The sequence below is a fragment of the Botrytis deweyae genome (genome assembly GCF_014898535.1).
Source record: "Botrytis deweyae strain B1 chromosome Unknown BDEW_013, whole genome shotgun sequence".
Lineage (NCBI taxonomy): Eukaryota > Fungi > Ascomycota > Leotiomycetes > Helotiales > Sclerotiniaceae > Botrytis > Botrytis deweyae.
Window position 1 is genome coordinate 567,674 of NW_024066220.1, and position 25,681 is coordinate 593,354.

General features: G+C 37.3%; 4 protein-coding genes across 4 annotated transcripts; 2 read left to right on the plus strand and 2 right to left on the minus strand.

The window, feature by feature from the left end:
• Positions 1-3,396: 3,396 nt before the first annotated feature.
• On the plus strand, positions 3,397-6,049 carry EAE98_006306 (uncharacterized protein; the record flags this gene model as incomplete). Its single annotated transcript, XM_038953929.1, has 11 exons — positions 3,397-3,496; positions 3,545-3,623; positions 3,676-3,687; positions 3,738-3,809; positions 3,882-4,153; positions 4,204-4,243; positions 4,299-4,704; positions 4,756-5,143; positions 5,192-5,731; positions 5,786-5,921; positions 5,980-6,049. The coding sequence occupies 11 exons, from the start codon at positions 3,397-3,399 to the stop codon at positions 6,047-6,049; spliced, it is 2,115 nt and encodes a 704-aa protein (XP_038809719.1).
• Positions 6,050-8,532: 2,483 nt separating this feature from the next.
• On the plus strand, positions 8,533-10,265 carry EAE98_006307 (uncharacterized protein; the record flags this gene model as incomplete). The annotated part of the gene is made up of 4 exons (XM_038953930.1): positions 8,533-8,740; positions 8,805-9,135; positions 9,187-9,400; positions 9,456-10,265. 4 exons carry the CDS (start codon positions 8,533-8,535, stop codon positions 10,263-10,265), a joined length of 1,563 nt encoding a protein of 520 aa, XP_038809720.1.
• A 3,767-nt stretch (positions 10,266-14,032) lies between these two features.
• On the minus strand, positions 14,033-15,564 carry EAE98_006308 (uncharacterized protein; the record flags this gene model as incomplete). The annotated part of the gene is made up of 5 exons (XM_038953931.1): positions 14,033-14,314; positions 14,371-14,602; positions 14,649-14,884; positions 14,950-15,272; positions 15,317-15,564. The coding sequence occupies 5 exons, from the start codon at positions 15,562-15,564 to the stop codon at positions 14,127-14,129; spliced, it is 1,227 nt and encodes a 408-aa protein (XP_038809721.1). The 3' UTR covers positions 14,033-14,126.
• A 260-nt stretch (positions 15,565-15,824) lies between these two features.
• Positions 15,825-25,616, minus strand: EAE98_006309 (uncharacterized protein; the record flags this gene model as incomplete). Its single annotated transcript, XM_038953932.1, has 5 exons — positions 15,825-17,409; positions 17,463-22,020; positions 22,072-22,146; positions 22,201-25,289; positions 25,343-25,616. The coding sequence occupies 5 exons, from the start codon at positions 25,614-25,616 to the stop codon at positions 16,070-16,072; spliced, it is 9,336 nt and encodes a 3,111-aa protein (XP_038809722.1). The 3' UTR covers positions 15,825-16,069.
• Positions 25,617-25,681: the final 65 nt, after the last annotated feature.

Here is a 25,681-nt window from a genome sequence, read left to right on the forward strand (position 1 = left end):
GAAGTGTGTTTGAGTGAATTTGGGGTGAAGTTTGAATGAAGGAGAGATTCGGCTGTGCTAGGGAAAGTCGAGGGAATGGGTGAGTGGTATGAAAGAAGGCACTTGCACAGGACATACTTGGTATATGAATGATGTACCTACAAACTCTGAGAATGATAACTATTCAACTCACAGGGAATGCAAGACAGAACAGTGAAATACAAACATGAAGTTGCAAACATGTTGGGTCAATTTCTTGGCTCTATGGCTTGCTGGAGGTGATGGGACAAGTCCTTTTTTGCCGTATAAATCGATATACCCTGCGGTGCCTTTAGAGAATATTACGAGGTATTTGTGTCAAATGTTTCATCCGTTTGGGGCATCCCATACCCAATTTTTATCCAGAATTACCCCTCAATCAAGAGGCGAGCCCTCCTTCGATAGCCATTTGTAATTCCCCAGTACGTATTGTTCCAATAGCTTCAGTGGTTCTGTCAGACTCATTCAGAGGACAGTCAAACCCAGACACAAAGACCTCGCCCCGTTCATATTCATAAATCCGAGGGATGTTCCGATTCTCACACTCTCCCACAAGTAGCTCGAATCTTTGCAGGCTCCCTTATAGCTCGCGGATCATGTTTACAAAAGCTTGTATCCATATGCGTAATCATCAACGCCCCGAATGAATAATTTCAGTATTAAGGCTTGCACAGAAAGAGCAGAGAAGATGATTGAAGTCCCTGCACTGCCTCAGTCTCGTGCATTCTGGACAAACAATGTAGTGTAGGAATTGCTGAGAGTAGACAATCGATTCTGAATGCTGTTATGTATATCATCTAGTTTGTTTTCATCAGAGTGTCACTGTTTCGTTATTCTTATCAGTGGAATCCAAACCTGGTCCAGGATGCGCAGTGATCATCGAGCTAGCTACCTCTCAGACATTGTTCTAGATGTTGATGCATATCATTACATCTCCTGTCGATCGAATCCCGAATTTCCACTTTTCCATAACTCTATGACCTGCATATATTCTGACATGTCGAATGCGGGAATTAAACCATAGATCTTGAACAGAGTCTGTAGATAATTCGACATTCGTTGGATAAGGCTTTGTGATTCCAACTTCATCTGCAAATGATTTGACAGTATCAGCTATCACTCAAGCTTGACAAGTGAGGCAGAACTTCCTATCGCAAGAATCAGGTAGCAAACAAATAATATGAATCAATGATTTGATCGACAAAAGATGAATGTGTCCGTGAGTTAACTTAACCCTTCATCTCGAGATGCGGAACCCAAACTAAGAAGGGTGGCGGAGTCGTTGATTGAGAAAGATGAGCAACTCAACGGCCAGTAAGTAAATCAGATTCTTCACGGCAATAGAAAGCTATTTTTAATGCACCCCTTATCAGCTCAGCAAAAGAATGAAATGCGGAAAATGAGGTTTCGTTTTTCACCTCGTCAAGCCTCACACGGCAGCGGCGCATGTACGTCGTAACGTTATTACATAATCATGCATTAACCTTACTAAGCAAGCCTTCTTTCTGCTCAATTCTTCATCTCTACACATGGTTACAGACGTCGACAAATCCTCGATGTATTTTTTGATTTGGGCTCTTTACCATTCAAAATTTCTGAGCAATGCACGATGCAATGTTCAATATCTCATGTCCTGTCATTGATCATCGTTTTCGTGTCATTTTGTTCGCGTTTTCCCAACCTCAATCATCCAATCGACCTTCACAAACACGATATTTGCCAGCAGTACCTGCACATCACTTGAAATTTTTGATTTCAGGCTGAATATTAAATTTCGTACTTGGTGTGGTGTATGAGTGACCACTTCACTGGGCTCTACTTTCAACAATGGTTGGCTACTCGGAAATGAGTTGATCTTCATCCATATTTGCATCCCTTCTATTACAGAGCCAATATACCTTGGTGTCGATGTGTTGTACTTCAAAGGACGTAAGGCTTTGTACTTTTCAATCAACAACAACATCAAAATAATGTCAAAAAGTTACTTCATCTTTTCTTTTTCGAGATGTCGTTGGATGAGGTTGACGATGTACGACAATGAATGATCTTCATCCGTCATCTCGCACATGCTTCGGTCAAGCGACCAGAAAGTATTTTGTCTCCGAGTACATACATACACAAGTAACCTCACGCGGAGATTGTCATTCCTTCAACGCGACTCAACCCCAGCTTTTGCCCCACACCCCGCAAGTAGCGGGTAGTGAATTCAAGGATCGGTAGATCTTCCGAATCCCGAGTTCTGGTCTTGGAATATGTATTTTATCTCTCGCAGTACCTCCTATGCTAATAAGATGACTCGGCGAAGGAAGACACTTGATAGAGATCCTAGCAATGTTGTAGATCATTTCCTTCATAAATGATAGACTTATTGAATCATTAAATTGATTTACTTCGGCACATTTTTAGTTTTCCGAACAAACTTTTTCAACTCATGAAAGCCACGTTCTAATGATCCCGAGATCTCGTTAGACAAAAGGTGATTGCATTACAACTCATGTCAATGTTAAGGGAAGCCTTATTTTTTGAGTTTTCTTGAATGTATTGGTTGCTGACTTAAATTGTCTAACATTGGAAATTGAGATGAATAATAAATCTGCAAAGCTATTGATTGTTTCTGATGTTATTTGGCCTATAGTTTTATGTTATTCGCAAACTACTAATCCTTGCTACAGGCCTTTTTACTAGCTAACGTTGTAGCGTGCTACAGGGTCAAGGACCATGCCTCGCATGCTTTTCGCTCGCATTGCGCTGGGATGCGATCAGATTTTACTAGGGACACGGGGCGCAAGATGATCATCAATATCAAAATGGTTTGCATCAAATGCCATTTTGGGATCAATTCTATTTCCTTGTGATAGTAAGCCAAGGTTAAGCTTCCACACAGAAGTGCTTCTGTGAGCTTCGGGCCTTTTGACCCTACGGATTCACTTACCCCTTTATGACGTGAGCTAAGTATCAAGCGAAATGAATTCACTCAAATTGTTCATGAGCGCATGTTCGTTCTTGGCATCTTGAATATCTATAGGTTCATATCATATCGTTCCATCTTTAAACTAAACACCCCTCATTGAGAGCATCATTTGGGCAATCTTTACCCCTTGTTCGAGCATATAATTCACATCACTTGCTACCTACCCCATTTGAAATTGTTAACAATATCCCGTTGCTACCCCTCCTTTGAGGTCCAACTAGCTTATTGTTTGGTTCTACAAAAGAGCTCCAAGTCCCCTCCTCCCCGTCTTCTTCACAACCACAAACTCAACGACTCCTTTCCTTCTTTCTTGATTCAAGAGCATAACTCTTTCTTAATACCACTCCCTACATTGCAATACCTTTAATCATTAATAATTATTTGATTCTTCTTTGGTGATTACCATCATGAAGACTTCTCTTTTAGCGGGAGTGCTAGGCACTGTCGTTAACTTCGTCTCTGGTTCTACATTTAGTCCAGTTAGACCTCCTGCGATTCCTTTAGCTGGTACTTATAACAGTCTCTCGATTTGAGGATAAATCTAATTTGAAGTAGTCAAATCACCATACATGAATACATGGCTGGAGGCAGGAAGTGTTGGTGCTAGTGGAGGTATTCTCCCGGGGTATTGGCCGTAAGTTTCTCCATTCATTGAGTATCAGCGTTCAAAACTAACATTTATGTAGTCGTTTCTGGGCGTAAGTCGAAATTCTTGGCTACATGAGGTATGCTCTAACAAAGTGAATAGCGGACCTCAACCTGACGGTTCGGTTGCCGGAGGAGCTGGCTCCGTCACAGGTTGGGCTGGTCTCATCAAAGTGTAAGTGCCCTTGGACTATTGTGGTTATCGATTTCAGATTTCCCCCGATCATTCTTACTAAACTATACATAGGGACGGCACATCTTACACCTGGATGGGTGCTGCAGGCGTCAATGGAGTTGTTCCACCAAGTGTTACTCAAGATCATATGGAGTATACTTCCGCCAGATCCACTTTCTTGATGACTGTCGGCGGAAAAGTATCAATGAACGTTACATTCTTATCCCCGCTCACACCAGATGACATTCGACGACAATCGGTTATCGGTACATATCTCTATGTATCTGTAAAATCATTGGACGGCGCTACTCATGCTGTTGAGTTGTACTGTGACACATCTGCAGGTACGTTCTTTCTGGTCTATAATGAAGGGGTCATGCTGACGAAAACATAGAATGGACTTCCATCCACAAATCGGATACCGCACAATGGGAGTGAGTTGTTCTAATTTCGAAATTCTTGAGAGAAATCATTCTGACTTCTATATAGTTATACTGTAAATGATGGCATTGGTTCCCATCGAAGTTGGAGACAAGATCAAAGCGAATTCAACGAGGATTATGCAGATGATCAAGCTCATTGGGGTTACTGGCTGTGGTCTACCAAAGCCGTCGATGGCATGTCATACCAATCGGGACAGGACTCCGTCGTTCGCGGAAATTTCCTCAATAATGGTTCTCTTCCAAACACTCAGGACACAGTCTACAGAGCTATCGAAGATGCTTGGCCAGTATTTGGATTTGCGAACAATCTCGGAAATGTTGGAAGTACTACGGTCGAAACACTGTACACCATTGTCCATGCTCAAGAAAACGCAATCATTTTCCTCGGAGATGGTGGACTGAGATCGGTTCCTTCTTTATGGGCTAGTTATTGGAATTCTGATGTCTCTATGGTATGCGGATTCTTTTCTTCTTTCTATGCTATACCATGCTGATTGCTTTAGCTCACCGATTTTTACAACGATTGGTCCATGAAATGGGGTGTCTGGGACCATAAAATTGCTGTCGACTCTCTTGCAGCCGGTGGTCAAGATTACTTGACTATCACCTCTCTTTCAGCTCGTCAAGCATTCGGAGCTGTCCAACTCTGCGGAACTCCCGATAAGCCATACTATTTTCTCAAAGAGATTAGTTCCGACGGCAATACTCAGACTGTCGATGTCATGTTTCCAGCCATGCCCATCTTTCTCTATACCAATCCTGCTTTGCTTAAGTACTTACTTGATCCTCTTTATGAGAACCAAGAGGCCGGTCACTTTCCTCAGGAATATTCTCTCCATGATTTAGGTGCCAACTATCCTCGTGCGATTGGACATCCAACTGGTGATGGAGGTAAGGTCTTCCCTTGGTCTACAATCATTACATACTAACTATGAATAGAACCTATGCCTCTTGAAGAATGTGGAAACATGATTATCATGACTCTCGCCTACTCTCAACATTCTTCCGATACCGCATATTTGACTCAACATTACCCATTGCTCAAACAATGGACTACTTTCCTAGTCGCTGAAGCTTTGATTCCAGCAAATCAACTCTCCACCGATGATTTCCAAGGCACTCTCGCAAATCAAACCAATCTTGCCCTCAAAGGTATCATCGCGATCGAAGCAATGTCAGTGATTGCAAATATTACCGGAAATTCCGCCGATGCATTGAACTATACAAATATTGCACACGATTACCTTACAAAATGGGAGAAACTCGCTATTGTCCCAGCAACTGCATCTGTTCCAGCACATACCAAATTGGCCTATCAAGATAATACTGGACATGGTCTTTTGTATAACCTTTACGCAGATAAACTTTTGAAGCTCAATTTCGTCCCAAAACGCATTTACGATATGCAAAGCGAATACTACCCAACGATTGCTAATGTATATGGTGTTCAACTTGACTCCAGAAATGTTTGCACCAAATGTAAGTTTCATGCACATCTTCTACGCTGCAGCTACTAACGTTATTTCCAAACAGCCGATTGGGAAATGTGGGCAGCAGCAATCGCATCTCCATCCACAAAGTCCATGTTCATCTCCAAACTTGCAACATGGATTGGTGTTACTCCAACCGACCGCGCCTTCACCGATCTTTACAATACTCAGACTGCAGAGTAAGTTATCACATCCATCACTACTTCTATCATGCAGATTATACTAACACAATCACAGCTGGTGGTCAGGTCCCTTCATCGCTCGTCCAGTCGTTGGCGGCCACTTTGCTCTTCTTGCAATTGATTGATCACCAACAACAATAACTCATCTGTTACGATACATGGCATACGGCGGTTAGAGATTAATTACGGGGTTTTGATGATATCTCCTTTTGGGTAATTGGTGGGAATTTTGGGATATTTTGGCATTTACAGAGTTTTCTAGCTAGAGATACCACGCTTTATTTTACTTTGTTAATGGGAGAGCTCGAATTCCACACATATTTTGATTTGATTCAATTTGTTTCCGTCTTTTCGATGGAAATTAATTGATTAAATGTAGGAGGATACTTCATTTGTACATAATTTATGAGCGTTGCCGTACAACTTTCAAGCACAACATTGCAGTTGGTTGGGGATACAGAGTACAATAGCAAATTTTTCTCCTTACATATCGCGACTGCTTTTACTTCATTTCATTTCATTTCACGTCTAACCATCTCAATTTAATCTCTTGTACTAATTCCTCTGTTATGATATACATAGATACTAGGATTGGGTAAAGGAAATGATTCATACGAGCGCATCATTTGATGTTCCAACTGAGTCAAATGGTATCATGTGTTTTGTTCAGAACTCATGACTTGTCATGATTGTGCGACAGGCGAAGAGTATTGTAGATCACCATTGTATATCGGCAGTTGATTGATTCATCTCGTTGCGAAAATTAAGTTGTGTTGCGTTGGGATATACATAATTACTCCCGAGTCGTGTGTTTTCTTAGGTATCTTGTGAGATGGTGTGAGGATATCTGGGTATGTAACTATGTATATGTATGTGAGGAGGAATTATTATCTGTAGATTGAAACTTGGGCTGTATAATTGATTGATTGAGGCTGGAGAGATAATCAACGAATGATGTTATCTCCTAGAGTGCGTGTTTACGGCGCCCTCGCTTAACGGGGATCTATTGACCAATCAGAACATCAGAATCTTGAGAATTCTTATTATTTTAATACGTTTTTCTACAATAGTTATTCAATGCTTACTATTTTAATAAAAAAAAATAGTATATTCTTTAAAGTTTTATATAATCTTTTATTTATACTTTTTATTTTTAATAAATATCGAGTTTCTGATTTAATATATATTTTTAAATATAAATTGTATAGAAATTATTTATAAATACTTTTATTTGAGAGGATGAAATATGATAATATTTTTAAAATCATTTAATTATTATTTTGCAATTCAAAAACTATAGAGATATAGTTGATATTGTGAGCGAAACTTGGTACTGGTCATGTGACTTCTTTCTGTAGCTAGTATTTATAGGTTTTCTTTATATAGTTTAGAGAAAAGCAATTAGTTTCTACTTATCTTCTTATACACTTTATAATACACTATATAGAGCCTACTCCTCTTCTCCTCTATCAGAGGTATTATATCTCAGTAACTTATTTATAGTATTTATAAAGGACTACTTTACGACCCTATTACCTTCTACTCTTTTATAATATATTTATTATTACTTTTCTAATAAATTTCAATCTTCAAATATAACATTGAAATCTTTATATATAATACTATTTATAAAGCTATAAATGTTCTTATTCGGTGCACGGACCACTTTGAGCGCTATAAACTCGTACTCTAGGGGATAGAGTATAATAAGTAATCTCTAGGTATCTTATTTATTAGAAATAATAATAAGAAGCTTAGATTTAAAAGAGAGATTAAATAGCTTATAGAATTAAATAATTAATTAATTAATAGATTTGTATTATTTTCTTTTTGGGGAGAAATTATTTAAAGGAAAACTTATTACTATTACTTTTTTTTTAAAAAAACGTATTTATATATTTTTTCATTAAAAACTTATAGAGACTACTCGAAATATCTCTTAAATACTTTAAGAAGTCTTACTTATTAGTCGGAATCGAATAATAACTACTCATCTAATTATATTATGAGTAGGAAGATTATCTTCTAGAGCTTTTATTACTATTCCTCGGAAAAGAAGTCTAGGACTCTAGAAATAATACATTCTATAGTCTGTATGTAAATCAAAGACGCTTAAATATATAAAGCTAGTAGAGTACCTAGCCCCATTCCCGAATCTGTTCTATACTACCTCTGGAAAAAAATATCGACATTCTTTAACTCTTCCTAGGCCTAAATCGAGCCACGCGAATCTTTTTCTTGTCGTTCTGATCGTAATAAGATAAGACAGCCAGTAGGTATATCTAATTAAATTAATACAAGTAAGACGACGAATTGGGATCTTCATCTAACCCATTTATAACATCCTCCGACCGGAAATGGCTGCCTTTGTCCAGAGGCCGCTGAGCGTTCGGTGGGGTAACATTGACCTCACCAAATGTCAGCTTCCAAATGTTGGTGATTTTTTGGTGCATGATGATTGCTAACACTCACCGAAAATCGAAATTTCTGCAAAACCCGCACTTTTCGCCGTGAGTCCTGCTTATTTCTTTTCCATAATGTCCCTTTTAAAAATTTACCTCGAAACAACTAACCGTTAGCAGCTTTCCAGCTTCTAAAATAATTCGAAATGGCTTTCGCTCAGCTTTTAGGCACAACGGTAATTTTGTCATTGATTGTGACGATTGTCGAAGCCATTCGTCGTCTCTATTTTCATTCCCTAGCTCATATTCCAGGACCTAAACTTGCAGCACTCACCTGGTGGTATGAATTCTACTTTGATGTTATTCAGCCAGGACAATACGTCTTTAAAATACAAGAACTCCATAAGCAATATGGTAAGATAAAAGAACTACGTAAGATCTTACATATTGATCACTACTGACCTCGAAATCACAAAAGGACCTATCGTTCGAATCACTCCAGATGAACTTCACATACAGGATGTTGGTTTTCTAGATACTGTTTACGCTCCATCAACCTCACCCAGAGACAAGTATGAATATCAACTGCGAACTCTTAGAATCCCAGGAGGTGTGGGAACGACAGCTCGTTACGACCTTCACCGAAAGCGACGCGCTGCATTGAGCCCCTTTTTCAGTAAACGAAATGTTCTACACCTTGAACCATTAATCAACAAGAAGGTGGAACATCTGTGTCAAATGATTGAGAAGCATGTGAAAGAGGATACGCCCACTAATTTATCAGATCTATTTTTTGCTTTTTCCAATGAGTACAGTTTGAATGATATATATATATGCATTAAGGGGCTAATTCTAAGCAGTGTCGTTACAAACTTCTTGTTCGCTCATCAAGTTGATGTTCTATCAGATGAAACCCAAGCTGCTGTTCTTCGTCATAATAGCTGTCAGCTTCTAATGGGAATTAATATAAACAAGCATCTACCTTGGATTCCAGATTTCTTAGAATCCCTTCCATTATCAATAAGCAAACCAATCATGCCACCGGGTCTAGTAGATATGCATGCACTTTTTGATGTAAGCTTCTAGTGGTCTTCAAACGCAACCAACCATTATTGACTTGAAATGACAGAGAGTCCGCACCGAGTTGACCAGTATTATGAGCGCGAAGTTATCTGAGGTCAGTAGTGAGAAGTTTCTAGGTCCAAGAAAGAAAGAGTCTGTCTTCGCCTCAGTACTTGATAGTGCTATTCTACCTCCACCAGAAAAGGCCTTGCTTCGTCTTCAACAGGAAGGATCACTTTCGGCTTTAGCTGGGACAGAATCACCTGCCCAAACGCTAAAAATAATCTTTTACCATCTGCTTAAAAATCCAGCAATCATCAAGAAACTTCGGGCTGAACTTGATACGGCTGAAACCTCTACTTCCTGGGCAACACTTGAGCATCTTCCATATCTCTCAGCGGTCATTGAAGAAGGAAATCGTCTATCTTTTGGTGTCACAGCTAGGACGGCTCGTATCGCACATGAACAATTGACATATACTCCTTCCTCACATGTTAAATCGACGATAAACAAAGGAAAATCTTACAAGATACCCGCTGGCACACCTATTAGCATAACAACTTTGAGCGCCCACACAGCCGAGACTGTTTTCCCAGATCCCTTTGTGTTTGACCCAGAACGCTGGCTAGGTGACGAGGGCCGCGAGCGTCGCAAGTATCAAATGGCGTTTGGTAAAGGTGGTCGTATCTGCATAGGCATCGAACTTGCTCGCGCAGAACTATATCTGGTTACAGCTGCTCTGATCACCAGGTTTGATATGAAACTATTCGAAACAGACGAGAGTGATGTAGCTTTTATTCATGACTACCAGGTCGCGATGCCGAAGATGGATTCGAAAGGGGTTCGAGTTACGGTAAAGACCTTGACGAGAGTATAGAGCTATATAAAGGCATTAATGTTATATCTAAATGTTTCACTTAGTACTTGATTAGACTATAATAGTAGATGTTTATAGAAAGTTATATATAATATCCCTTTTTATTAAAAGCTTATCTATAATACGTTTTCAATAAGTCTTCTTAATAAATTCTCTCAGGAATTGTTTTTCTTAATAAGATATACTATTAAAGCTTTTTTATATAAAAAAAACCGGTTTAAAAAGTATATAAATGACTTATTATCTATAATAATAGATTTTGATTATTAATATTATATTCTTTTAGAAAAGCTACTTATATATAGGGAGAATTAACTCATAAATATTAAGACTAGTTCTCTCGTTTAGTATACTATATATAATAGCCTAAAGATTTAAGATTATTCATCTATATTTATAAAATTAAAATATGAAAAACAAATAAAAATCGAAATAACTTTATAGGTAAGAAATGTTAAATTTACTATATAAATAGAAATGAATATAATACTTTTCTACTTAATATGATCTTAATATTATTTGTTTTTAAAAATAATATTTATACAAATAATATAAAAAACATATAATCTTATATAAATTCTTATACTATAATATTAAAAATTAAAATCTTTGATTTTATATATTTTATACTATTATACTCAAGCAATATTATATATCCTGTTTAAAAGAGTTTAAATACTAATATTAAATATAGTATTAATATTATTTGTTTTTCTGTATAGTAGCTCTAGATATAGTATAAAAAACATTTATTATTATATAGATATCTATAAAAAGATTTAATTTTACTCTATTTTGATTTTATAAGTAAAATCTTTATTTAATAGTTTTTTTATATTATTATTCAATATAATATAAATATTATTTGTTTTTCTATATCCTGTATAAAGAGAGAATATAAAAAACAAATAACATTACAATAATAATAATAAACTAAAAATGATTTATACTTCAATTATATATCTAATATAATAGTATCTAAATAGTATAAATATAGACTTATCTTAATAGTTTTTAATACTAATACTTAATAGGATATTGATATTATTTGTTTTTCTATTTTAAAATATATGAATGTAATATAAAAACATATAAGAAATATTAAAAATTATTGAAATATCATTACTATGATAATTATAATTAATGATCTCTTAATAATATAGATATGAATCTCATTTAAAAGATTCTTAATACTAATAATTAATATGATTTTAATATTATTTGTTTTTTGATATAATATATAAAGAATTAACGAAGAAAACATATAAAATTAAACGTTTATTTATATTATAACAATAATAATAATAATTAATCCTTTGTATCTTTATCTTTTATACTATTTTCCTAACAATATAAGTATATAATTTATTTTGTATTTCTTTATTTAAATATTATTTGTTTTTTAGAATATCTTTTATAATTCTAATATAAAAAACAATTAATATTATTTTAATAATCAATGATATTGATTTATTTATTATAGAAAAGTAGGAAAGTTATAAAATAAATTATTATAGAAGGTTATCTTTAATAAAGAAAAGAACAGAAAGAATCTAAATAGTATAGTTTATATATAGTACACTTTAAGATTTTAAATAAAAAAGCAGATTGTTTTTCTCTAAACTATAAAGAGGTTATATATCTAGTATTTATTTTCGGGTATATATCCTAATAATGTAAATATAGTTTTCATTTAATAAACTCTTAATTCTAATACTTAAGATAATTTTAATATTATTTGTTTTTATATAGATAATATTATAATTCTAATAATTAATACGTCTTTAGTTTATATTATTTATATAAATCTTATAAAATTATATAGTAATACTTACTATACTATTAATGTTATTTGTTTTCTTATGAAATATGTAAAGAAATAATAATAAAAACATATAATACTAGGGAAATGTTTTTATTCTAGAGATAATAATCAATTATCTTTTATTATATCACATATCTATTATAGTCATATAGTAATATAGATATTAATTTCAATTAATAAACGATTATAATTAATACTTAATACTATAACTATTTATATTATTTGTTTTTCGATATAATATATAAAAAAATAATAAGAAAAACAGATAATATCTAAAAAATGTTTATACTATAGAGATAATAAATAATAGTCTTTGATTATATATTTATTATAGATTTTATTTAATGAGCTTTTGATGCAACTTAATTAAATATTAATATTATATGTTTCTTTATATATTATATATAATGCTCTTATAAAAACAAATAATATCATAGAAAATTTTATATTATATAAATAATAATTTATAGTTTTAGTTTATAATCTAATTAAAAAATCTTTTTCAAACATAAACATCGATTTTATTAAATAGACTCCTTATATTATTTGTTTTTCTCTATTCTCTTTAAAGAAATGATAATAAAAACATATAATACTAGAGAAATATATATATAATATCAATAATAAGTAACAATCTTTAGTTTTTAATCTTATAAATAATCTCTTAATAATATAGATATAGATCTTATTTTATAATTTACAATTTTATTACTTAATATAGTATTTATATTATTTGTTTTCTAATATAAAATTGAAAGAAATAATATAAGAAACGTATAATATTATCAAAATATTTATATTACAAAATTGATAATGTATAATTATTATTTTCCTAACTCAATATAGTAAGAGTATATAATTTCATTTAGATATTTCTTATACTAATACTTAATATATTATTAATATTATTTGTTTTTCTCTAAATTATTAATAGATATGAAATAAAAAATATATAATATTATAAAAGTACTTATATTTTTATAATATTAGTTAATAATCTTAAGTTGAGCTTCTAGTTAATCTTAAAATATTTTGAAAATATAAATATAAATCTTACTTCAAATCCTTATTATCGAATATTGTATTAATATTGTTTGTTTTTTCATATGATTTTCGTAAATGTAATATAAAAAACATATAATATCATATAGATATTCATACTATAATAATAATAACAATTAATAACTTTTAATTATATTAGATATCTTAATAAAATTCTTATATATTTCTTTTAAAAGCTTCTTAATATCAATACTAAAAATAATATTAATATTATATGTTTTTTTGTAAAGTTAATATAAATAAAATATAAAAAACAAATAATACTCAATTTTATTATTATTATAATAATAGTTATTATTAGTAAGCTTTAGCTTTGTATCTAATATATCAATTAAGATTTTAATTTATTAAATTTCTAATATTAATTTTATTTGTTTTCTTATATAATTTAGATAAATACAGTATAAAAAACATATGATATTATTTAATTCTTTTTATATTATAATAACTATTAATAAGCTTTAGTTTTATTCTTAATATATAAATCTTTCAATAATAGAGCTATAGTTTTTAATTAATAGATTTTTAATACTAATACTTAATAATATATCAATATTATTTGTTTTTATATATATTATATAAAGAGATTATTGAAAAAACATATAACATAATATAAATGTTTATATAATAATAATAACGATTAATAAATTTGAGATTTGAAGTTAATATAATAATCTCTTAATAATATAAATATACATCAGATATCAGAGTGAATACTACACCACTACAGCCCCCTCTAATATGGTTTTTAGCTTTCTAATACCTTAAATAGCTTTAATCTTTTATAGGAAATACAATCAAGCTTTTTATCCCCTTCAATATGTATTTACCCTCTTTTCTATATCTTATAGAAATAAACTCATGAGTGTAATATTCTATTAAAACTTATTCATAATACCTTTTTGATAGAAAACCTTATAAAAAGAAAATTATAAAGAACTTATTCATGATAAGTTCTTCATTTAATATTCAACCTAATCAATTACATCATTAATCCAAGGATCATCAGCTAATTGTCTAGCAGACCTCCTATCTTCCGGTCGCCATTGAAGCATACCACGCATCATATTCAAAAACATCTCCTGATTCCTACCCTGAAGACGTACTTCCATCTTCTCCAATTCCATATCCTTTGCAATAGGCATATCTGCTATCCATTTACCTATACAATCACGATTTAGCTTGGCTTTCAATACAACTTGGCTTTGAGTTATATACCTTGTTTATCAAAGAACTCAGGAGTTCGTAAACCTCTTTCGAGAAAATCCATAGGGGGAGATCCCAACATTCCAATAACCTCTGCTAAATGTGCACGAGTGGAATAGCCTTTTCCATCGCTATCTTCACCATGGAACATATGTCTTCCCTCAAAGAGATCCCATATCATTGCTCCTACGTTCCATATATCGATCGGATAACTCCAAGGTGATTTAATCATGACTTCCGGTGTCTGTTAATTAATCAGTACGTATTTCCAAACCTGGTTGTGTACCGACTCTATAGATTTGAGGTCCTGCACCATGATTCCTTTTCACATCCCCCCGAACCGCAGAGCCAAAGTCGCTCAACACAGAATCACCAAAAACTCTTGGGATATCGAATTTTCGTGACGCATACACAGTCACACCATCAATCACCTTGCGAGGTGAAGGAGAATTCATCTCCGCTTCTGTAAAGGCGTCGAGAATGGATTCGTCCTCAATTTCAGATAGGATGTTATCTGCTTTGATATCTATAAGATATCATTAATACTTTCCAAAAGCCCCTAGAGGAAAAGAGAGAATAAATCTTCCATACCCGTATGAACAAGCTGACATTCAGTGTGCAAATAATCCAAAGCCAAAAACAACTGTTTCAACGCACCCTTTAATATCTTCTCCGTAAAACAATGGTTTGGAAGACGATATTTAAGTTCTCTAAAGCTTTCCCACATCGGTTTTTGCACAAGACAAGTATGGTCGCCGCCTATACGGGGTATTGTAAATATCTCAAGGGCTGTCCTAATATGTGGAAACCCGGGATGGGAATTGTTGCCTTTCCTTAAACGTTTATAATTCTCGAATTCTTCCTGTGGATCTCCGTCACGAGTGTAGATTTTAAGGGAAACGTGTTCATGAGCTCTAAGTCGTTAGTATATGGATATACATGTGACATGAAAACACACTGAAGATTACGCGCCAACCAAACAGTAGACGTCATGCCATATCCAAGCTTTCCAACGACTTGGTATTTAGACATAAATATATCTCCAATGTTTACAGGACAATATAGCCCCCTTTTGAATCCCTCGAGTTGTTCCTCGTCAAGTGGTTGAGCATCGCTGGTCAATTCATACCCCGTCGTGGGGAACCGCAATGGCGCGGATGGCGATCTTCTGGTCGCTGCTCTTGCCCATTTTAAGATCGATGCCATTTCTGTGTATGCACGTTCTCATTTTACGATAAAAGATGGAAGGTTTAATAATTCTTTAAAAGTATTATTTGTAATGCGGAACGCGATAACAATAGGAATGTAGGTGCAGGCGCTATTGACCAATAAAACCCCGCGTATTCACTCCTGAGCCCCACCCAGCAAGCATTATATTTGCGTAGAAGCTGTCCTATGGCAGTTTCGATAACAAAGAAAGCAAAATAATTCCTGAGTTTAATTGCCCATTGGCTTTGTCAATTAGTGGACTTCTAGATTTCGATAATCTTATAATAAACTCAATCTACATCATCGTCTACGCAGCGATCTGATAAGCAGGACAAAGAGCAAACAATTGGTCTCTCAGCAAGGGAATCTTAATATTCTACAATACAAATAGCTGTGTGAAGTTGCAAGTGATTCAAAGGCAATGAATCTTACTGAACAAGTCTTCATCACTCAGGCGCTCATCAATCTCGTTAACCCTTTAATTCCGTTGCTCCCATCGCTTTCATTCAACGGTCCCACCATCTTCAATCTCTCCGTCAATTTCACCTCCACCTCCACCTCCATCGTCATCGAAATCATTCCTACTCAATAACTCTCCATTCAGGATCCTGCCCATATGTGTATTCTCAAAACTCTGCCCTTTTCGTCTCAACGCAAATACTTTTTGTAGAAAATCAACCGGACTCTCCTCGAAAGGGCAAACCTCCTTCATAACGGGATCGAACGATGCACGATTTGATAAAGGAACAAAATTATCACAACCAATCTCGACGTCATTCTGAGGCGGATAATAACAGAGTCCGAGGAATTGGCAAAGGCGAATGTATTCATCGTGGCTTCGAAGATATAGCTGCCCAGCAAAAAGGTTTAAAAGCATGATAATACGTGGATGAATTGATGGTAGCTTCGAACCTTTTGGAATTTTGTGAACATCAAGGCTCTCGAATGACCTTGAAGAGAGGCTCAAGCGTGGCGAATAGATGCTCAAAATGACTTTCTTATGTTGTTCTATGACAAAGCGTAACTCTTGAACTTCGAAAGGGCTAAATATTACACAGAATGACAAACCATTTTTGCCCTCAGATGTAACGACCCAGTTGACAGGACGTAAAAATGTATCAATCTCGCCAAATTTGTGCATTACCACAGTCTGCGCAAAGTCTCGAGTGACCCAAAGATCCCTGGGCCACTTGGATATATCGAATAATCCTTTTGCTGATGTGTTCTTGAAAACATCAAAAGCAGGCAAAAATCCACTCGGAGCGCTGTGGACCATAACACCGGTCGTGGCCAGATTTCTGACATCGGCATGCAATTTATGTTTTGAAGCTGGTACACTTGGGGCATGCTCACGCTGTATCTCCCATTCTTTCTCTGGTTGCAATTCACGTTCTTGTTCTTCGTGTAAACTGGCACCTGCAAAAGAATTAAAACCAAATTGGGCACATTTCTTCCGAATAGCGATGAGTTCGGCAGAGTATTCCATGTCTGTGTTAGGAGCTGTGTCAGCCAGCCAACGCCCGTCAGCTTTTTCTTTGCCGAATCCGTATCTCTCTTCCAGGCTCTGTGCTTCGTCTTCTTGAATAGATGCAGGGACAATACCAGGATTTGCGCTTAGAGCCTCAAGTCGCTCATAATGACGCTTTCCTTGAATTGCCCAAGGTACAACAGACTTTCGAACTTGGTCTAATGTATTTCTTATACACCACAAAAGAACATGCTTGACTTCGATTTGGTCAGACTGGGTCATGTTCGTGGAGTGTATTATTTTTCGTTGGATATCTTTCGGCGCACAAAATAATACTGACTGGCCCTTTCCCAGTTTTCTCATACGCTTACATGCTGTCATATAGGTGTTAGTTATAATTTTGTCTATATAATCAGATACTTCTTACCTTGTGCGAGACGATCTTTGTTCAGATCTGGTCCAAGTGTAACAATAGCACGATAGCTGACTGGAAGTTTCAAGTCTGTTCCACGTGTGTGAGATTCATCGAGATAAATCACACATCGGTCCATCTGCTTAGCAAATGGCGAGATAGTGAGGGGTTCGGTCACCCCATCACGGTTCAGAACGCAAAGCTCATCTGAAGAATCAAAGAATACCGCCGCGTGTACCTCAGTAACTGGAAGTTTTGCTAACCATCTACTAGCAACCTCTTCATTTTTTAGCTCCAAAACCTGTGCCCCAACATCAAGAATTACCCTTATTGTAGGTTTCGACGTTACGGCAAGGTTTAGGAGGATTTCCGCATTGAAATCTTCACTCTTGACCGTGGAATCAAATTTGTTTTCAGACTGCAATAAGCATGCGAGCACTTCTGCATTTGTTGAAAGTTGTTCTTCTAGATCTCGTTGCTGTATTGAGAGCGGGAGGATATACTTGCTGTCGTTTGTTCCGCTGAAGCCAGTGAGCGGGTGGTTTTTGATCCGAGCAATATCCCAACCCGATGAAGAAAGTTTCTTGGGAAATTCCTTCATCTCCTTTGGGAAAACGAGGTGATTTAGATAGAAATCTATCATTTCTTTGGAACGCCTTAAATGTGCGTATACATGTTCAGACCATTGATGTAGGTTATCAAGATTGACGCCACTTAATTGCTTGAATTCAGTCTCAATGTTGGAGCAATCTCTGGTCCACTTCTCGTATTCTCCTTGACTGTTGTCCGATCTCAAAAGCTCTCGAAAACACCGTATTGCTTGGCTTTTGGATAGCCCTTCGTAATAGTAGGAAAGGCAAGTCAATAAAATAGTCATTTCTGGATGGCTAAACTCTGCTGCGGCTGCAGGCACATCTTTCCCATGGTATGGGACTGCTAGTGATGATCGTTTCAAATCCAAACCGAAATCAACCCGAAACCTCTTATGTGAAAAGGCGAAGTGTAGAACTCCGTGTGCAAAGAGACCTCGAAGGAGTAGAAGGCCCATTTTCGTGGAGTCAGCATCGAATATCGAATGCTGAATTACTTCTTCATCTATCTTGGAATCTGTGATAAATCGGTATAAGAGGTCTCGATTGCTCTTGGTAAATTGGAAGAATGATAATCCAGGGAGTCCTTCATCGCAGATAGATTGTACCACCCTTTTAAGAAGTAAATCACCGAGTTCGGGCTGTAGGATCCGAAATCTCGCAAATTTACCACTAATATCCGGCAAATTCTCTATTTCGAAATCATCTTTGTATTTTCGATCAAGTTTCTTGATACAAGAAGTCAATATCGACAATATTCTTTGAATTAGCACCCAACGGTTAGGAGCAAACTCGATAGGCATTTGTCTGCCAAGGGTATAAATCAATTCAAATCGTACACTCAATATCTCGTCACTCTCATCTAGGATATCCCGGCAATTCTTGAGTAGCCATGCTTGGGTGTCATTGATTACCTTACCAACAACCTTTGCATCTTGATCTCCAGAAAGTACCATCTCAAGACCCATTAACTCAAAAGACAGTAAATGCTCTGGCTGTACTAGAAGTACGCCACCGGAAGCCATGCAAGTCTCGTAAATTTCTCGGAGCTGCTTTGCCCCTTCAGCACTCATTTGTAGCGCACGTGAGATTGGTACAAAATATATACGGCGATTGATCATATTACCAAGCTTTCTTACTAACAATTCTCTCATCTGTCTAGACAGCGCTCTGAGAACTACGACGCGACATAACTTTGTCTTGTCTGCCAGAGCCGATGCCACAAGTGGAACAATGACTGAAGATTTTCCAAGCCCCATGTTCAATTGCATGACAGAGTTCGCGCCTGATGATGGGTCGATCATTTCACTACTGATATCAGCCTGATCTTTGCGAATCAGAATTCCGTTCTCCAATTCAAGTAGTAGCCAGTCCGGATGCAACAACGGGTCCCACCCTTGATGTCCCGAGTTTGAAAGTTCCATGAGAAGCTCTGCTTTATTGCTACAACAAGCCACCAGACGCTTCAGACGTTGCAGGGCAGTTATAGCCAGGCCAAAATGCACAATTGCCTGCTTCCACTGTTGCGAGAGCTTTATAGGATGCGAAGTTGCAATAAGAGCAAGAATTGTGGTTCTAGAAAGGCGCGGAAGCATCGTCGTGTTCTCTGTAGCTCCGAACACGCTTATGGAACTTAACAAATGCTCTTTAATTCTGAGGTACATGCTGTCTACCAGTGCCTGACTTCTTTCCAAAAAGTCTGAGAAATCGTGAGCTGACACCGCGGGATTTAATTTAAAACATGGTATCTCGTGCAAAGCATCCAGACTTTGTTGTAGGTGATGGCTGTATTGATTCTCAAATGTTCCGGAAGTGTATCGAGAAAGTTCCACCAAGAGCTCTGAGACTTTTATATGATTTTTATCATTGCCCAACGATTTGGATATCTTAACCAGAAGTGAACCGAACTGGAACAATCCATTTTCACCAATAAGAGTTGGAGGTTCATTTTGGAGAAGATTCCTGAGGGTAATATAAGCAAAGTTCGGATTATAATTACTGGTGGGCCTTGCATAATCTGACCATCGCTGAGTGATCATGCAATCAATTGAGTTTGAGTTCTTGAGAGCTGATTCCAGGAGCAGGATGTATTCCTTGAATTTGCTGTTTTTAAACCAAGACGAAAATTTTGCTTGGGCTTGAACCGTGGCAGTTTTTATGTCAATGTATGTTTGACAATGTTTATCCGTGGACGCAATAGGCTTGTCAGTTGGCCATTGAAGCAAAAGATGTTGAAGGGCTGTTTCAACAGCACATTCATTTTGGTCAATATAAGTCTGCTGTCTTCGACTGTGAACCTCCCATTCAGTTTCGGCTTCTTTCTTGACAAGCTTGCTTGCAGGTGTGTTCTCATAGCCGTATTTCTGAGCGCCGATGAGAGCTTTAAGTGAATTTCTGTCAGGCTCGAACCCTTCGCACAGAGGGAAAAGCTGATATTGAGGTATTTTGATGCAATCAAAAATCGGCATTGTAGCAAATGCTAAAAATGTATGGACGAGCGAATGGTCGACATTTTTCGAGAAGATCAACGTGGACAAGAAGATCATGATTTTATACTTATCTCGAGTTTCAATACTTGCTGATAGCTGCTGATAGATTGCACACCAAGTTTCAGACAAGAAAGACTCGGGTGTATCTAACCACTTTGAATCGTATCCAATGATATTTTCTGAGATTGCACCAGGTCCAATGATGTGACTTGACAAAGAACTCATGATTCCTAATAAACCCGTATAAACCTTCAAGTTCTGTGACCACGAATATACCAACGCTGCGGTTTGGTATATATCTGCACGTCGACTTTCATCACAGTTTCCGTCCCGAGAGTCGTATACTTTATCTTTAATCGTGGTAAACTCCTCTGCCCCAAAGCCATCGACGCGATAAACAGCATTCCTAATGATAGCCGCCGAAATCAGGATAGGATTGCTGCGATCGTTTGATTTGGGAATCGGGTACTCCTTATCGGACGCAGTTTGAAATGGCACGAGTTTCTTAGCATGTGTGAAAATGAGATCGACTTGCTTGCAGAATCGTTCATGTTGAGATAATACTGGGAGATTTTTCCACGAAATCATCTGCATAGATTTTTTATGTGCTGGATAGTATTCAACTTGTGGAGATAAATCTCTCAACTTCAGTAGCAACCCTATCTCGCTAGAGGAAAGCGTTGAGAATGACCATACAGATGAGGAAGTTAACCCATTCAATGCTTCTTCCGTGCCAGTCTTGCCTGTGAGGGCATCTGGTATAACATCTGAGGTTATAGAATGAAGATATAATCTGAATAAACAAGTTTTCAGGCTTCCATTATCAATCAGACGGCCAAGTTGAGGGTCGATTCGATAGTCATGATAACTACAGGAGCTCGTAAATGCTGTATCGATTTTCACTTGAACATGTTCATTTTCTCGCGTAAATACAATCTCGCCGTCTGGAACGACCACAACTCGCGTTGCGTCGTCGTTGCTACGCAACACAAGTTTGTTAAACAAGCCAGTGAATGTACCAATATCCTGATTTTTGTCCACGGACATTCCTCGAAATTGTTTAGAAAAAAGTCTCCAATCTCCTGCAGTAACGGAAAAGTCGAGGTTGAAGCGGGGGAGGCGTAGCTCCAAGATTTTGTCTTGGTGATTCAGCGTCATGTTGATGTGGCTTAGAGTCTCTAAATTTCCGAGGATTTTTGATATAGCGCAAGCTGTTGGGCTTCGGATATCAATGGCTGACATGGAGCCGTTGATTAAATGAAAAGTTTGGTTGGAAGAATGTGTAATTTTCCATTCACTGTTCGAGGAATTCCATGGCATATCTACTGGCCTCAGTTGTATGACACCGGTCTCATCGTTTCGCATAAATATATAGTTTTCTGTGAACGAATGTTGAAAGTCGTCTATGAGAACGTGCTTGGGAATAACCTCAAAGCATTCATCCCCTTTACGGGTTCGAATCACTAATTCGTCGCCGAGCATTTTGAAATGAACCTAAAAAAGTCAGCATGTGTTTGAGTTCAAATACCGAACTATTGATCTTACTTGTTGCCCACATACATCTTTCCTAGTCTCAAAAGCCATGCCGGGCATTGTTGATGGGACAACATCCAACATTTTCTGTATACACATAAAATTAGATTTAGGGGATCACACATTGAGATGTACACTGACCTGTCCGAAGATTCGTTGATAAGTGGCATGGGATTCATAATCACGAGGTAGACGAGCAAGTGGAGATCCATTGATGAGCAATTCTCCGTCTAAAATGTTCAATTCAACAAATAGTGATTCTTGGCCATTGACTGTTGCAGTTTTCGTTCTTAGCCATCTTTCGTTTGGCAGATCAAGTGCTTTCCAAGGGGTTCCAGGTTTATACCCAGACCAGAGAGATTGAATGGTCATGTCAATACCGGCGGTTTCATTGATTATGATGCCACGCAGAATCGATTCGGCGGAATGATTCAATCTATCAAAGCGTCTCAACCCAAATTGGATCATACTGCCAAGACCAGTAGTTAATGCAGGACGTCTATCGTGAACTGTGATCAGGCTCTCGATAAAAATAGTTTGAGTTTCGGCGGAGCTGAGCAAAATATTAAGATTATTGATTTCGACGTCGAATGAACCATGGCACGCCAATGCCAGTTCAAGGGCTCGAATTTTTAGTGATTCAAGCTCATCTTTCTCCTGGCAATCATGGAGTATGCGGACAACATCTCTAGTCCACGCAATTGTAATAATCTGAATACGTAAGAGTAGACGAATACAGGTCTCGTGCACTTTTTCCTTAGTTGAGACACTGAGCAACCGAGTGGTTAGTATAATCACCACGCGAACAGCTCTTACATTCTGCCAATTAGACTCTACGCTTGAGACTATCGAATTTAAAGCCTGTAAAAGATGTATCCCAAAGGCTTCGTCCTCGAGATCTTGGTGTGAATCTCGGCATGCGAGCTTACAAGCTGCGGGGCCAACCTGCCATGCCGTCTGTGTCAGTATTTGGAAGACTTCATCAGAGTTCAAATCAAGTAATCGTGCTTCACTCTCTCGCAGAATATTAAGCCATTGAAGATAATTCCCACATCTAAGAGATGCAAATTGATAGAATTCGTGTAAAGTCAATGTGGCCGGGCAGTCTGCTTGTTTTGCAAGAGTATCGTTGGTCGTAGACTTTGTGTCTTCTAGAAAGGCTTCTAGCTTTATGAAAGCTGGAGCGAATCTCATGGTGCATAACTTTCGGATACCCAAATTTGCGCAGAAATCACCCGTCACTGCTATTTGGTCGGATCCGTCATTATCTACAACCATGTAGTTCAGCCCAGTTGGTTTCAGGATGTTTTCAACTGTAGCCTGAGAAACAAACTTGTTCTTATAGTGAGAAATGACAAATGGCTTATTACGAGACCCCAAGCGAATTCTCCCCAAGGATTTCTGAGCATAACGCTCCAAAGCAGTGTTTCTGAAATTGTAATAATCGATGTTCTGAGAAACTCTTGGCTTTGATGATAGAGTGTCCACTAGAAGCCCATACGTGCTATCGCGCCAAGCTGAAAAGACTTTAGGCACGTCAAGCTCGAATGTTATCGACTTGGCCTCTAAAACATTTTCTGGGAGAGGACATTCAAAAACATCTATTGTGACTTGCTTGGCCGCATTTTTTGCATTGCATTTCGGACAATAACTCGCGTGGACAGTGACTTCATGGCGTTTATGTCCTCGACCGCGAATAACCTTCTCATATCTGCATTCGGTCGATTGATCACTTTCTTTCCAGGAATTGTACTGTCGAATCTTTGCCTCTAGCTCGAGCAATTTTGCTTCGCGGTCAGAGCGAGCATCAGAGCTGATCCTCTCTAGTAACCTCTGGTGCTGGGACGATTGATCGAAGTAGCGAACAGGAAAGCTTCTCGCAGTGCTTGTTGTGGAGAAGATACATGGCATCTCGGCGGATGATGCAGCATTTCTAATAGTAATGTATTCTTCGATAGAGGCTAATCTTAGCATTTCTGGCTTAGTAGGTAACAATAGAGGAGCGAACAAGTCTGATGTCAATCCACATTTGTAATCCTTTACAAGTGGCTCTTGTAAAGTTGTACATTTGTCTAATGCGACCCATAGATCGAGCAAAGTCAAGATTCTAACGGACTGGTCTTCGGGAACCCCTTGATATGCTTCATCAGAGACTTCCTGGTAGGTAGATAAGAGATCTGCCAGAGCGATACAACTTGACTCATATTTTTGATGTGTACTCAGCCAACTAGCCAAATGATCTCGAACCCACAGTTCGATGTCTGCCAACTCCAAGTGAATTAGATCTCTATTTTGGGAACCTAAAGACTGGGTACTCATATACGGGAGTTGTGTATTCAATTGAAAGTTTCGAAAGTGACAAGAAGGTTCAGCAAGTGCGTGTTTTAGTTTTGATTGATTTCGTGCCAGTAAACGGACAAGGTAAGGTCGGAGAAAGTTCATGGTAAGCGCTGTGTCTTCTATCAGGTTGAGTGCAACGATATCAGGGTATATTGGGTGTGACAGCATTGGCACATTGTTTTTCAAGTAGGATGAGACTTTGGACAACACCTCCTGTATCTGCCGCTGTAGCTCACGGTCAATAAACTTTTCGAGTTTGACTAAGCGCCGTTGTACCTTCATCGACATTATGAACAATACTTCTCTGGACATGGGAGACTCTAGTGCGCGTTCTAGAATTTGGGACATGAAAAAGATCATAAAAGATTTGTATTGGTAGTGTGATGGATCATTGCAATCTCTTTTCATAAGTCCAGTCTGAAGGCAGACTCGGAGAAGGAGCCAAAGGGGTGAACGACGCCAGGGATAAAGACAATCTTTCCACTGGACGATATCACGGGTTCTCTTTTGAATGCGGTGGATATCAATACGACGACCAACGGCATGCAGAGACTCCGCAAGCATGCTGGTTATGAGGGATGGGTCGACAGTGTCTCGAATCTCAATGTCAGATACTTTTGCTTTACGAGTTTTCGCTTGGACAATATTTGGCGTCTCTCGCGAGAGCTCTTCAATGCACTGAGATAGAGCTTCCTGGAATGATTCTTCTTGGATGCGGTTCTGATGGATGGCTATTGCGGGACCTGGGAAATATCTTCGTAATCGTCCGACAGTCGCCATGTTATCTGTATTCCTCGGTGATAGCTCAAACATCTCGAATGAATACTCTGATGAGAGGCGTCGAATTATTATTCCTGCATTTTGTGCCTCGACGTGAAAAGCGTAAACATCTGTATATTTTGCATGGTCAGTAAGAAAATTTAGGGGGGTTAAAGATCTGTACCTTCAATTTCCATTGTTTTTAAACCTTTGATAATGTTTGAAAATAGTGTGCCAGTAGCAGATGAATCAAGAATCATGCCCTCTATCATCCCGATCATCCTTTTGACTGGTTGTCTTTGATCACTTGGCAGGAAATCATGAAAGTTTTGAAGCTCCTGTTGACAAAGTTGCGTAAGTACAACATCATATTTCTCTCGCTCATCCTCCTTGTCCGGCAATTTCGGAGGAAGAAAAACATGATGAAAGATGTATTCCAGAGGTAAGTCAGAGACCATTTTGAGATCGCGTCCTTTTGGGATGATAGGTTGAGAAGCTAGCTATGAAATAAAGACCTGGGCGA